Source organism: Pholis gunnellus (genome assembly GCF_910591455.1).
Source record: "Pholis gunnellus genome assembly, chromosome: 10".
NCBI lineage: Eukaryota > Metazoa > Chordata > Actinopteri > Perciformes > Pholidae > Pholis > Pholis gunnellus.
The window spans coordinates 16,095,255-16,110,498 of NC_136537.1; the positions used below are offsets into that span (position 1 = coordinate 16,095,255).

General features: G+C 42.6%; 1 protein-coding gene across 1 annotated transcript; it reads left to right on the forward strand.

Moving 5' to 3' along the window:
- The first annotated feature begins 11,287 nt into the window (after positions 1-11,287).
- prss23 (serine protease 23) lies at positions 11,288-15,021 on the forward strand. Its single transcript, XM_079167463.1, has 2 exons — positions 11,288-11,530; positions 13,233-15,021. The coding sequence occupies exon 2, from the start codon at positions 13,247-13,249 to the stop codon at positions 14,408-14,410; it is 1,164 nt and encodes a 387-aa protein (XP_079023589.1). The 5' UTR covers positions 11,288-11,530; positions 13,233-13,246; the 3' UTR covers positions 14,411-15,021.
- Positions 15,022-15,244: the final 223 nt, after the last annotated feature.

Here is a 15,244-nt window from a genome sequence, read left to right on the forward strand (position 1 = left end):
GTGCCATGCTGGAATCCCAATTATGAGCGTCATTGCTTCATCAAGCTGTCTGCAGCTGAAAAGAGAACCAGTCAGTGGGACAAAACCCTGAACCCGAGCTTGTGGCCGATCTGCATAGAGAGCATTATTCTCAGGAAGATAAGCTCCACGGCTCTCAGGGTTCTGTTTCGGACACTGGGAGTGGCGGCTCGCTTTGTTTCTGTGAGATATGCAGCGTTTAAAGGATTAAACTGTGGGTGTGGAGTTGCCCTGAGAAACTCGGACAGCTCTGAAACACAGTCTGCGGCTTCTCTGTTAGAAGCACACAAGAACAAGGAAAGAACGGCCTTGTTATTCCCAGGCGAACAGGAAAAGTCTCCAGTAAAAAGTGCATGGCCAAACCTCAGTGAATTCCTGATGAAGGAAAGAATGCAGCAAGATGAGCCACGTTCTCTTCCTTTTTATATATTTTTTTTACAACCATGTAAAACTCCCAGTGCAGTCTTTTGGCTTGCTCAGCTCCTCATTCACTTGCACGGCTCTGGCACAGTGAGAATCATAAATAAAGCGCTGTAGTAGATATCTGGGGGAAAGAGGTTAGCAGTGGAAAAATGCTTTAATTTCCATGAGGGAATGCAGCTGACAATGCGCTCAACACACGCACTGACAATTTAGCCCTTGTTAAGAACTTCAAATTGTTTGTTGGAGAGAGTGGCAGGATTTATAACAAGAAGGCCTTGTTTGTCTTTAATCACGTACAAGTTGTTTAATGTATTGCCGAGGACATGTCTGCTCAGCGAGCCTGACAGTGATTATGTACACTGCTGTTGTCTTTAGTTAGAGAGCAGTGTCGCCAAATTAATATTGCATGTTAAGTGTGAGGATTAACAGCTGCAGATAACGGCAGAGAGAAGAGATCTGGCAGCCTCACTGCCTCCGGATCGTCCACTAATTGAGCCAGGATGAAAACTACAATTATTTGGTTCATTAAAGAAATTAAATGACACATTTTCAGGGGCCACACACACACACACACACACACACACACACACACACACACACACACACACACACACACACACACACACACACACACACACACACAGACACACACACACACACACACACACAGACTGGCCCTTATCGAGGCTTCTTGGTTACCTAGCAGCCGCGTTGTTCCTGTTGGCAGGTCTTTTGTGAGTGATAACATTCCGGAACATTCCGGAACATTCCACTCAGGACTCAGGTGCTCCTCAGCTTGGGCTTAATGGGTTGTAGAACTGTTTACTCTGGTACATGATGGTCATCATCATGATGAACAACCTTACGCTTGTTAAGTGGCATATATTCAGGGGACTTAGTTTGAGTTTGTTTGAGAAAGGTTTATTTAAACCAAAACAAAAATGTTTTTACTGAGACAGGTTGGTAACTTGTAAAAAGTAATAGTTCTAAAAGCACTAATCAATATTTTCTGTATTAAAAATGCTGGCGGCAGGTACAACACTTGTAGAAATATGCAGCCAAAGCAGGTCAAATAATGTATTAGATATGTTTCGAGTAAGTCGGGGAAAAGTACAAACCGACATTTCAGTGCAAGTAGACTGGGAGATGATAGATGATCATACTCGCATACTTAAAGGGTCAAACGGGGATATGCAGGTGGGAGGTAAGAGTATGTTTTCAGTAGCAAACTCATCAATGAAACTCAACTGCCTCGGTGCACAAAGCAGGGCCTCACACAGAAGAGTGTCAACGGGAATGTTCGCTCAAAGGCTGTAAATATTTGGGTCTGTTTACAGAGTGCTTTACAGCGGATTTGTTCCTCGGCTCAAATGACCTGAATGCTCTCCTCCTGATGTCTCCTCCACAGAAACGGCCTCAGGAAGTTTGATCCATTCCATCTCGTGTGGTCAGATGGCTTGCAGTCGCCTGCGTTGTGTTTTTATAAAAGTCTTGTTTGATGATTTCTCAATATTCAAACCATATTTTGGTGCAGGGAAGGCTTTGCTTCGACTGTGCCTGTTCTACTTGAGGCTCACACATTTGCATTTTCCACAATGTATAACAGCTGTATGGCCGTCTCTACTCAAGAGTATTTCACTTTAAGTGTCACTGTTGATCCCAGATGGAGAGACACTGCTGTATCATCTCTGGTCTCTCCAAGCAACTCACAGCCCACAAGATTTCTAGCATTCCCTGAGTAATTTCTTCCCTCTGGTATCAGTTAGAATTACCCAAATATTCAACCTGCACTTGGGTCGTGCCTGTCATTCTTAAGTAAATAGTTTGACACTGATCTTCTCATCGCAGGAAAAGTATCTTTTTATAGGGACTTGGAAGCAAAAAACGTTTTTATTTTCCCTGTTTGACGGCATCGTTTTCAGGGTCAAGATTAACAGAACAAGAATTATATTGGTGATAAAAAATTAAACTAAAAACAGATTGCAGGATTTGGCTTTCCGTTGCGTCTGGTTCAAATAATAAGATATTACGCCAGTTTAATATTCCATATTTGTACTGTTTTTCTTCAATATGACTGAAATAAAAAACAACATTTGCAAATTCAAATGTCATCTTATTAACATAACATTTCTGTGGCCAATGTTCTTACAGAGACCTGGCATTTCGGCTATTTTGACAACAATCTGTGATGTCACTTAACTGCGATAAGTGGATTTATTTTGCCTTTGGGACCATAATCTGTGTTGTAACTATTATATCACTTGATATACCAACATATACCTTTTTCCTTCCCATTTATCCAGACCAAAGAGATGTTTAAAGGTTGTTATGGGAGGCCAGAGGTTGGAGCGACTGAACACCTTTTGGGATGACTTCCAATCTCCGCAGTAAACTCTTTCCTACACACTTTCTCTGCCCAGACCGGTTGAAGATATGAGGAGACACACTCGCCCCCTCTCTCCTGATGGATTTCATCGCAGTTTGCATTCCTTAGTTCTGCTTTTGCTAACTGTGTTTTTCCTCTTCTTTTTTTTTCTTTTTCCTCTTACAGCTCATGCAGCCAAACTGAAATGACATCATGCCGAGGGGAAGTCGGGCTGAATACGTACCCACAAGGCCCTGCAGGAGAACCAGGGAGCAACGGCGGGACGGGTATCTGCTCAACAGGAGGATGAGATATTTATCAGGCAGGAAAATATAACGTCTGAAAAGGTAATTTCTGGCACAGATGAAGCTCTTTGTCAAGTGCTGCAACAACATGTGGACTGAAAATGTGGAAAATGTCTGCAGTGTATTGACCTGATGATGAGGAGAGATAGAGGACTGACAGATGGGATGGGACGGCTTTGATGAAAAGAGACGTGAAGAAGCAATAAATATATCCGCATGGGGAAAAAAAAGGGGACATAAAACACAGAGGCTGGAGAGGAGAAAGGGACATTCTTTGTGTTCACAGTCCCCCTTTGTAAAGAGCCGCTCTCTAAAAAAAAGCCTCCAGTTTCTGCGGTTCCTAAGTGACGAGAGAGTCTGGCAGAGAGCGGGTCAAGAGCTGCAGGATTGTTATAAAAGGTTCACTCTACTGTTTTAAGGCTCAAATGTCTTGTTTGAATCTGAAGCCAATTATCAGATTAAAGAGTCCGGAGAAAAGTTAATAAATCCCCGTTTGCTTACAGAAACTGTCGTGGGGCCCTCACAGCATGTCAGCTGAACGGTCACACACGTCTTGATCCCCCGGCCCACCATGATGTTCATCTTTGTTTACCACCTAAATGAACAACTCAGTCTAATTTGCACATGAGGAAACATATACGAGGGATGATGAAATCCGTACAATATGGAACTATTACAGGCTTTGACTTGTGCTCAGTGCCACAGCACCATTTTCATGGAAATTTAAAGTATGCCTGCTCACACAACGTGAACTCACACATCTGGAATCCTCCACGCCGCTTTCCTCCAGGCTGAACAAGCTCAGCCCCGACAGCTACCAGCAATGACACATATTAGGGAGTCCTGCACAAACACTGAATAATTATGAAGAAAGTCAAACACAAGCGACGCAGACCGGCTGCTAACCCGGTGGCTCTAATTTTCAGTTTCCCTCATTTGTTTTCCTCTCTCCCCAGTCACACAGTGACACACTAATAACTTATTTCCCCCTAAGTGGTCAGATGTTAATGAACGTGACAGTCGTTTTCTCCAGAGGGGGGAAAAACTGGATATCTGAAGCATATTTTTGTTTTCTTAGATGAATCATCTTGGAAAGTGTGAGAGTATGTGACAGAGTGTTGAGGGTTGGGGGGGTCACTGACCCTCAGGACCTCAGTGTTAAAGACGCAAACATCAAGAAGAGGAAAAATACATCCCTCACGTTAAGTGTCTGCAGTGTTCAGTGTATTCCCCATGTTTTGCCCACAGCCAGAAACAGATTTTTCATTTTTTCCGATGAAGGTGATGGCAAAGCAGGCCTTTGGGTTGGTCGGTCAGACGGCCACCACTTTGGGTGAGACGATGGTGATCAACTGTTCTTCAAGTTCCATCACGAGGTATGTATTTTTGTTTTACATACATTTTGTGCAGACGTTCATGTTCTTTTCAGGAGGAAATGTAAAAACGTTGATGATCCCCTGACTTTTCATCGAGTGACACCATCAGTTTAAACATGTTGTCATTGTGTTAGCATGCTGATGTTGGCCTGTAGCTCAAACCACAGCTGTGCCAAAGAGCAGGCCTCACAGAGCTGCTAGCATGGCTGTAGACTCTGTAACTCTTCTGGATTGCTGGATGCAAACGTTTATAAAAGAAGTAGCTGTTTAATTCAAGCAAATCATTTTAAAAGGGTCTCAAGCAGTAAAATCAAAGCCTTTGCAAGCATGTGCTGCGATTTCTGTGCGGTGCTGCTCAATAAATCACTTGTGCCAAAGGCTCATGTTTACATCTGGTCTGTTCACTGACCAGAGGGCCAAGCTGTCTTTGCATGGCCAATGGGTGATCATCCCACCTGGTGTCCATATATGAATGAGCACAATGTGTGACGTGGAGCTCGAGGTCTGCAATGCAGGAGGGGTGAAAAATGACACCATCAAACAGAAGCAGCAGTGTGTCTGTGTCACAGAGTCGATTCTCGGTCCAGGAATGTTCTTTCATCTGGAGTTAACATGCTCTCCCTGCGTTCAATTCTGTGTCCTTCTAAATTCATAAGACATACACGTCAGGATAATTTATAGTCTAAAATGTGACCTTTGAGCGTCTGTATTAGACCTGTCTAGAGTGTTTATTTACACTTACCACCACCCAAAGCATGCTGGGAGCTACGAGGCTCCAGCCCCGTGTGGCCCACGACAGGAATAAGCATGCAAAGCCTGAATAATTGAATGAACATGTCAGACAAAACAAATGGTTTCGGAAATGAAAGATATACGACCAACAGCTGTTTTTAACAGTTTAAATACAGGTTTTTCCTTTATGCTGTCAAATATACTGCAGGTGCCTCGTCTGAAAACTGAACCATGAATGAACCTTAAAACACATGTTAAACAAGGAACTGTTAATCTACCGTACCACAGACAGCAGACAGGTGGGATACTGGACCCTGAAAGGATTTTTTTTTTTACTTGACAAGACTTCTTAGCGTACACATCAATCTACACAGACTGACAAATTGAGAAAAATGTACTGGAAAGTTTCCATCATGTGTAAGAAGCTTTGATACAGTTTAGTGAAATACATGAATAATTTTTGGAAAATACACTTTTTACTGATTTACTGAAAAACAGACAAAAAACTTGAAAAGTAAAAAAAAAAAGTCTGAGCCATCTTGTTTCAGACTACTGAGCCTCCAAGTTGATACATCGCATACCAACCCATTGTGCACGTGATTGTTTTGATGCCTTTTTTTCGTTGTGCGAAAACTCCGAAAAATCTGCCAAATACAAAACAAGTTACGTTGCTTTTTCGCCGCTTTTTCGCCGTTTTGAGTGAAAGTATTCATGACAAAAACAACAGCTCGAAAAATGTGTTGTTGAGCAAATTAATCACAAGAAAAAAAAAGCCTGTGTGTGTAAAGGCCTTTAGAAGTGCTCGTAGACTTCTCATCTTACTCTTGGCAAGAAAGCAAAATATCTTACTATTCCTTTAATAAAGATATTTTGTCGAGTATAATTTTACAGTGTTGGAAAAGAATATAAGCAGAACATTTTTTGTGAGAAAGAGCGAACGGAAAGAGAAAAATCCAGAGAAACAAAAGCCAAATTGCTTCATGCCAAACACACACACACACACACACACACACACACACACACACACACACACACACACACACACACACACACACACATTCAAAGGGAACCTCTTGTGCTCGCTCTCTGTAGCAGACAGCCAGGCAGACAGACAGGCAGTGATACCATCACCACACACAGCATGCTAACAAAGTTACACATTCACACCTCTCTGGCCTGCTACCGTCCTCCTCATCCACAATGATTTGCCTCCCTGTCTCTGAGGGAATATACCTTACACTTAATCTGTCAGCACTACACTGTTCACGCTGCAGGAACAGCACCAGCTGAAGATTTTATTACAGAAGATGAGGAGCAGTTTCGGTAGCCTAGGTGTTTCCTCTGCGGTGACATTTGCTCCGAGCGCAACAGCGCTCGCATTGTGCTGAAAGCCTGACCTGTGTCCTTGTTGGGACATTCCTCAGCATTCCTGAAAGCACTGTCGCTGTGACTGGGAGCTCTGTTTCGGCACCCCTGAAGCTTAGAACAAACCCCATGGGAGTGTTGGTGCACGGCTTCCCAAGTTCCACATGTTCCCAGAGATTCTGAATGAGACATAAAAAGCCTCTTGGAGATCAAGTTCAGGAGGCAGAGGATGAGGTGAACGCTGCTGCCAACATGCCCCAACAGTCCTCTGCCTGCCAGCTGCGATCTCTGAGCGTTCAGGAGTTGGTCTTCGCTTCTATGTATCATTGCTTTTGGCACAGAGGATAATAAGACTACGGTGATGCCAGAAACAAGACTTCTCTTGCTTGGGTGTAGCTGTAGGCTACAATGAAAGTGCCAAATGCCTGATATGATGAAAAACATAAACTCTTATGATCCGAGTCAGAAAAGGAAATACAATCAGCAGTCATGTTGATTAACTGCATTTTAGGATATAAATAAAATCTTTATACCATAAAAGAGCTAAACTGGCAATGTTGAACAATATGAGAAATGCCTTAAAACATGCATCATCTTACTTTTCTATAAAATCTTCCATTTTTGCAGCCTTGAATTTGAAAGTTAACTGACAATTCAGGTGAACGTTCTCCAATGTATTACAACTCAGTGAATTTAATTACATTTTGTTTTTTATTTGAACAGCCTTCAAATTAAGAGAAGTTTTAGGCATTAAACTCATACAGTTTAAGGCTCTAAATTTCAAAGTCAGAGCATATCTATGATTGAGGGGTTGCCTCTACACGGCTCTCAACATGGTGGCATGGCTGCACTGTTGGCTAGAAGCTAACGGTGCTAACAGCACAACCAGTGCTGGTAGAGCTAACAAGCCCTGGGGGGAACCAGAGGGTAGGCGCTCCGCTTCTGTTACAATGCCGTTTGTTCTGAGATCCCTATTTGGTTTGCACTACTGTTCCCGAGTGGACATTTTAGTTTAATTATTAATCCTCCGTTTTGGTTTCAGTTGAACAAAGAGCAACCTACAGTGTTCAGGCAAAACAGTTCTCTCATTTCATTTGGAGTTGATATATCCACGAGGAAAGATACGAAATATTGTAAGAATGAGGAAAATTGTTCTGAGAAGGAAAATGTATTTCGTTATAGTTGGGTATTACAGACGAGACTGTAGAGGAAACGCGAGGAACGGACTATTCACTTCATCCCCCTCCTCCAATGTCTCACACATCCAGCCTTGGAGACCACGCATTTGAAGCACCACAAATGACAGACTCTGCAAAGTACCTGGTCAGTGGAGCGATGGCGAGCTTGATCTACTCTCTAAGTGGCTTGGCCCAAAGTCATTTTCACAAGCTATGTGCATCAGGTCGGTTAATGTCCCCAATCCAACAACAGTTATAAACCTGATTTGGCAGCGATTGGAGGACAGTTGCGGCTGTCCTGAGATGATTGAACATGCCCGCTACAAAAGCTAGAGAATTTTCCCAAAATGTCCAACAAGGGTAACCAGCTGCTCAGAGAATGAGTAGACATACTTCTGGAAGTAAAGTCATGTGGGCACCTACCTTATCATGCCTTGACACTGCAAGTAGAAAAGCTTCCTTATGGCCTGCAGGAAGGATGCTGGATCATGCAGTGCTCCAAGTTCAAAGAAGACCATCTTAATTCCTTTCCACCATTCACACATTTCTTTGTAAGATTCATATGCAGTCAAGCAATGACCAGGAATGATCAGAATTTTGCATTTTCCATATCCAGTAACATGAGCCATTCAAAGCTAGAGAAATCTGTAAGTAATCTGACAACAGTGAATTGCACCAGAAGCAAGCATTTGGATGAAAGGAAAGTTCCTCCTAGGGGAATGTTCATCTGCTTCTGGTGTTGTGCATCTACAAAGCACATGGCTAAGGACTGTAAGGCAGCTGTGAAGTGCAAGCAGTGCACATCTCTGCATTACACCCAAGCCATCCAGTGTGAACGTCTTCAGGACCCTGTATTGGATCAATCTAAATAAAGAAGTTCAGTGCTCCTATACAGCAACATCATTTGACCCCTCTTTTCAGTCCTGAGGAGGTAGCTCCTGTCATTAACACAAACATCCTTGGAGGCAAGGTTTTTCAAAGAGGCTCAGATGATGACAAACTTGCTCTGTCTGTCAAAGACGGCATCTCTCTGGAGATAATGGACAGAGAAGTCTACATTGATGAAGCTAACCACTGAGTGGCACCGTCATGAACCAGCACTACCACTGAGGCAAGGTGAAGAGTGTTGTTACTAGCCCACATTTGTGATGTATCGTCCCCAGAAACCAGGAAAGATTTGAGTAGTATTTGATTTAAGTGCCCTAGTTTGAAGGCTTGACACACTCATCAGGGGACCAGACCATAATAACACGCTTCATGGTGTCTTACTGTGCTTTCGTGGGGAACAAATGGCTGTTACCAAGGATGATGAACGGCTGTTTTACTGCTGTAAGGTCGGAGAAGTTCACAGCAATTACCTCAGGTTCCCGTGGTTCAAGTACAATGACCTCAGCAATGGAGTCACAAAGTTCCGCAGGAAGGTGCATGTGTTTGGAAACCCTTCAGCGTCTATATGAGTGGCTGACCTGGTTGAGAAATAACATGGCTCAGATGCAAAGCAGTTTGTCCATCAACACGTTTATGTGGGTGATGGACTTACTTCTGTGTCCAGTGAAGGTGACCTCAAAGATCTGGATTTGAGTTCACGGTATGTCATGTCATGAAAAAGGTCAAAATATAGTATGCCACAAAAATGTCACAAAAAGACAAATTAAAGTACGTCATAACATTTTATTTAAAAAGTCATATTATTGTATGGCATTATTTTATGTAAGATATTATTAATATATATATATATATATATATATATACCATACACCATAATAGTAATTGTATATGTTGTAAAATTATCGTAGTATAGTATGCCATATGAATGTCATAGAATATGTCATAATTGTGTGTGCTGTAAAAAAGCAATTAAAATAGTCGGAGTATAGTTTGTCATAAAAATGTCATAGGATATGCCATAAGAATATCAATTTGTTTACGCAAAGTTGCGTTATATCATTAAAGATGACATAGCATAGTATCATCATATAATTGTTGAAAAATAGCATAAATATGTGATACTAGAACATGTCACAAAATGTCATAAAAAGATCATCGTATGTCTTGATAAATGTCACAGTACACCATGAGAATGTCATAATGCAGTATAGCATGAAATGCCATAAGAGTGTCATTGTAAAGTATGTCATATAAAATGTAAACGCAAATGCTATGGTATAGTACGTGATGAAAATGTCATGGCATAGTATTCCTTAAAATAATTTATTTCAATTTATTTCAAAAGTCACAGTGTAGTAGTGTGTCATAAATAAGTCATGAACAGTCATGGTATTGAATGGCATAAAAGTGTATTTAATCCTATTGTTATATACACACAATCACCCACACACTGAACAACAGAACATATGGTAACTCTTTTTATTTGTTTAATTTACTCAATTCAGAGTTCTTTTCAGCACGATACTTAAAATACACATGCACATACAAACTGATAAAAAACAGGAAACAGTTTCATTTTCAGTTTTTGAGAACATTGGAGTGCAGACATTTAGTAATATAGCAAACAATTTAGCTATATTAGTTTTCAATAACTCACTCGGTTTTCATGCAGCTACCAGTTCATCGTGGTTGCTGTTGGAGTCATCTGGCTGTCAAACAAAAGGAGTTCCAGCTGCTTCAAGGAGTTGGACTGCACCAAGTTCCTCCTGTATCATGAGGAGAGGTGTTTTCTAGTTTTATTTCTTTGTTAATTCTTTGGACAAACAGGGTTTTATGTTTCATTGTGTTTCATTTGTAAATATTAGGTTGCACTATACGGACATGTATTGTGTTTATTGTAGTTTGTGTAGATGGTTATGTATTCGTCTATCCCCTTGTTTGTCTGAATGGCCTGATCATCCACTTTATATCTTTCTCCCATGTCTCAGTTAAGAAGGTTGCTTTGTGCTAGTCGGTACTCTTCTGTTAGTGCTTCGATTTAGTTCTGTTATTTTGACGTCTTTCATGGGCCCATAAGTATTTTTGTTAGTTGTTTTTGCCTTTCTAAAATAATAAAGGAACATTTAAAAAAACAAACACACCTGTGTCTTTCTGGTCTACTTGCTTGGTCCCTGACAGCCATAAAAGATGACATGACCGAGTTATAGTATAGAAAGTTATGAAAATGTCATATAAAATGTAATAAAAATGTCATAGCATAGCATGCAATAAAGACATTTTCATTCAAACTATTATAGTATAGTATGACATAAAAGTTATATAAAAAAAATATCACCAAAAAGTAATTTCATAAAATGTCATAAAAAGACGTAATATTGTCATAAAAAGACATCGGACGACGAAGATGATGTCAAACTTGTCATCGTATAGTGTTGGTTTATTTATCGCGTGTGATGAATGTACAATATAACATAAACTGTGAGAATAAGCTGTAATTGAAGGTCCCCCCCCCCCCCTCCCCTCTGCAAACAAGCTGGCGGAGGCGGGGCGCTGGAGCCGTGAAGCCGGACGCTCCAGAGAGAGTAAACACTTCTTTTCAGTGACTTTTATTTGTGTCTCTGTGTCTGAACTGAGCAGGTTTCGGTAGAAGCACTCGCGGTTCCGGCTCCGGACATGCAGAGCAACTGAGCTTTATTTGTAGAAGCAGTAAAAGAGCGAGAAGAGATCTTCCCTTTGGGGGAGGACGAGGAGCGGAAAAACTACCTGCCTGTCACCGCAGAGGATGAGGGGAAACCTGGGGAATGATCCTGAGGGACTCTTCTGATGGGGAGGAACACACGACTGGGATGTAAACACGAGCAATCGATCTCTAATCCGAAGGTAATGGATTAGATTTATTGATTTGACACTTTCCGCTGCTCTGTATCTACTGGGATGCCAAAAATGACCACCACTGCTACATTTATAGGTCTTTCCATGAATTAAAAGAGGGATTTTTACAGCCTTATGCAGCCAGATATAAGGTGATTATTTAGGCCAAATATTACCCAAGGATAGGGAGACATGATGGGCAAAGATTGGACATCAAATACATTAAATAAGGAACCGTCTGTCTGAGGTTTCAGGTGTTTCCAAACTGAATCCTTGTTAAAACTGAGAGTTGTGCTTCTTTGTTGTATGACAGATGCTAAAGGGAGCTGAACTTCATTTTACTCTGCTGCATACATTATGTCAGACAAGATTAGATCACATTTATGTGCTGAACAGGGAGTCTTCTATAGACTTCAGACTGCCTGTGATCTGTGGACTGAAAGAGCAGACTTTTTGTACTTTTTCCTTTTATGTGCAATACAGCCTAATAACTGTGAAGAGATGTATCACTACTTAAAAGATGCACCATAATCTCCAAGCAAAAATCAACACTCATAGTTATATGTTGTCACTTTTGCACAGGGATGTCTCTTATTTCATGCCTTTACATCACAAAGAAAATCACTTAGATTCTGTTTACGACAGCAGTGGTCATGAACATATCACTTTCCCTGTTTGTAATAAATTGTACAGGTTATACGTCACAGATTACCACTTCTTCAACAGCCAATTTACCACTTAAGATCCTCTGTAACTGCCGCCGCTGTCAAGTATCTGACACTTCAACATGGAGGGAAGTTTGTACTTTCCCTGCTTACAAAAGCTCTTTTTTCTGGTAACGCTGCCTCCTTTGTAGTGTTAAAAGAAACTGCACATAGGTGGACTGGCCCCACCCTGCACTTTGTTAGAAATAGAGCTCTGTTTTGCTGCCGTGCCTCGACTTGTTTCTTTTCACTTATTACACACCTGCTCTCTTCATGCCATGAGTGCCTCCGAGTCCACGGCCTTTAGAGCGGATCAAGTATCTCCTTGCTGCTGCTAATCTGCCCTGAAAGCCCCACGTACACTGAAGCCGTTAGTGTTTGATGGAAAACAACGTCTTACATCTGAGCTTTGACACATATTTGATCGGAGGGGTTTTACTGTGACCTCCCAACCTCTTATTCAGTCCCCCATATAATACATAATACCATGTAGGAAACACTGTCTTTTTAAATAATGTCTGAAGCAATCACACACTGCAGTTCTTTTCCTTTCAGTGTTGACCGCTCCACTTTGTTCTGGCTTCTCAGTTATGTCTGTGGCCACTTTGCTTCCTCTACAATGAACTTTTCTTTTCTTTTTTTCTTCCTTTGGAATTCTTCTCCAAACAGACTTTAAAATGCTTGTTCGTTTCCATCAGGTTGAAATCCTATTTTCCTGTTAATCTATATTACAGGAACAAGAGGGTCATTGTTGCCCCGTCACACCAGATGAAACTCCGGCGTGCGTTGCAACATCAGATTTTGCAAGCTGACCTCACAAATTACTGCTGTGATCTGCAATCAACAATCAACTGTAAATAGTGCAGATCTATGGGGGGGTTAGAGTTTGTAAGACGGATTGTTTGGGAGTGTTTTCCACGGTTGTTATCTTGACAAACATGTAGGAATTCATGCAATCTAAGACACATTTGTAAGCTGTTTCTCATGATTATTCTGTGTCGTTGCAGTGTTTCCCGTCACCATGACTTCGCCACGTGAGTGCTCCCTCTTGCTGACTCAGCTGCTCGTGCTGCTCCAGCTCCTCCTCCCTCTCACCTGGTCCCTTCTTCACCCTCCTCACCCTCCGCCCGTCCACGTCCCCACGCTCGTCCCTCACTCACCGACGCCTCTCATCCGCTCCCGCTTCAGCGCTCAGACTCAGCTGGACTTCACCACTCACTGCAACTCCAGCTGCTTCCACAGAGGAGAGCAGGAGGCCCAGAAGGAGCAGCTCACAGAGAAACTGGCTTTTGAGACGCTCTACGCCGACGGCTCCCGCACTCTCACCACTGTAGATGTGGAGGGCGATGAGGAGTTTGAAGGAGATGCCTTCGCTCACCCTTCACCTGGGAGAGGGCCGAGAGTGAAGCCCAGGCATAGACGCGTGAGGCGGCAGATCTACGGAGCGGACGGACGCTTCAACATCCAAGGGGACAACTTCCTGTTGGATTACCCTTTCTCCACAGCCGTGCGGATCTCCACCGGCTGCACCGGCGTTCTTGTGTCTCAGCAGCATGTCCTCACAGCTGCCCACTGTGTGCATGATGGAAAGGATTATGTCAAGGGGGCGCGAAAGCTCAGGGTGGGATTCCTGATTCCTCCATTTATCAACAGCACTAATGCCGGCCTCACCTCTTCCAAGAAGCCTCTGGTCCGCTGGGTGAGGGTGAAACGTACCCGTGTGCCAAAGGGCTGGATCCAGGGCCCTCAGGAGGTCAGCATGGACTTCGATTACGCCCTGCTGGAGCTGCGTTGGCCTCACCGACGTCCCTTCATGCGCCTCTCTGTGGCTCCCTCCTCTGATGACCTGGCAGGGAATCGCATCCACTTCTCTGGCTTTGACAGCGACAGATCCGGGGAGCTGGTGTACAGGTTTTGTCCAGTGGAAGAAGAGTCCAGCGACCTGATATACCAGCACTGTGACGCCCGACCTGGAGCCAGCGGCTCTGGAGTGTACGGAAGAGTGTGGGACAACGGTTTAGAGCGCTGGGAAAGGAAGGTCATCGGCATTTTCTCTGGACACCAGTGGCTGGAGATAGATGGGGAGAACAGGGACTACAATGTGGCCGTGCGAATCACTCCTCTGAAGTTCGCTCAGATCTGTTACTGGGTGCATGGAAACCGACTAGACTGTGTCCATGACTAAGAAGGACCGTAGCAAAGCAAAAAGACAGGGTGAAATGCATTGTTTCCCTAAAGAAAGAAGAGTGAAACAAGATGAAATCAAATAAAAAATAACACCCTTCTACATCAGTAGAGCAGATAAATACCTTTAGGATCCCCTTCATTGAGGGTTTTCTCTCCTTTAATCTCCCCCTGTAACATCTGGGCCTATTAGATCATCACCACGGCATCTTTTCATATGCATTTGCCCACAGTCAGTGTTTCCGCAGTAGCCTATATAACATAAGCCACTTTATTACGAGAGGGAAAAACACTTGTCCTTGTGTGCAGTGCGTCAGTAGCACCAGATTATTTTCCTACTGTGGATGACAGCAGTCTGTTGACGTTTTGTCTTCACATCTTTCCTGCTCTTTCCTCTGATTGTGTGGAACATGGTTTAGTATTTGTATGCCTCTTCAAGGATCATTTGGTGTATCCACTTGATCTGCATACACACATAATACATAGATTAAAAACATGTTCTTGGACACCACTGATGCTTCTTGACATTTCAGCAGACATTATGCTCTTAATGTGGACTGGAGAGACGGTGTTGATTTTATTTTTTTGAGAAATGCTTGATATATTTTATTAAAGAGAGATTTATAAGTGTTCGTGTCAGTGGTTCTTTGAAGTTTCAAGAGTGATGTTGTGGCCCCCTCTTGTGGTCAGAACAGGTACTGCAATGGAACTAAATGGACGCACTCGTTTGGTTTAAATTGAATATAAAGTCTATTTAATCGATAAAACGGCTGACAGAAAACGTATCGGCAGTCCATTTTTTCCATAAGGAAAAACTACAAAAGTTCACTGGTCC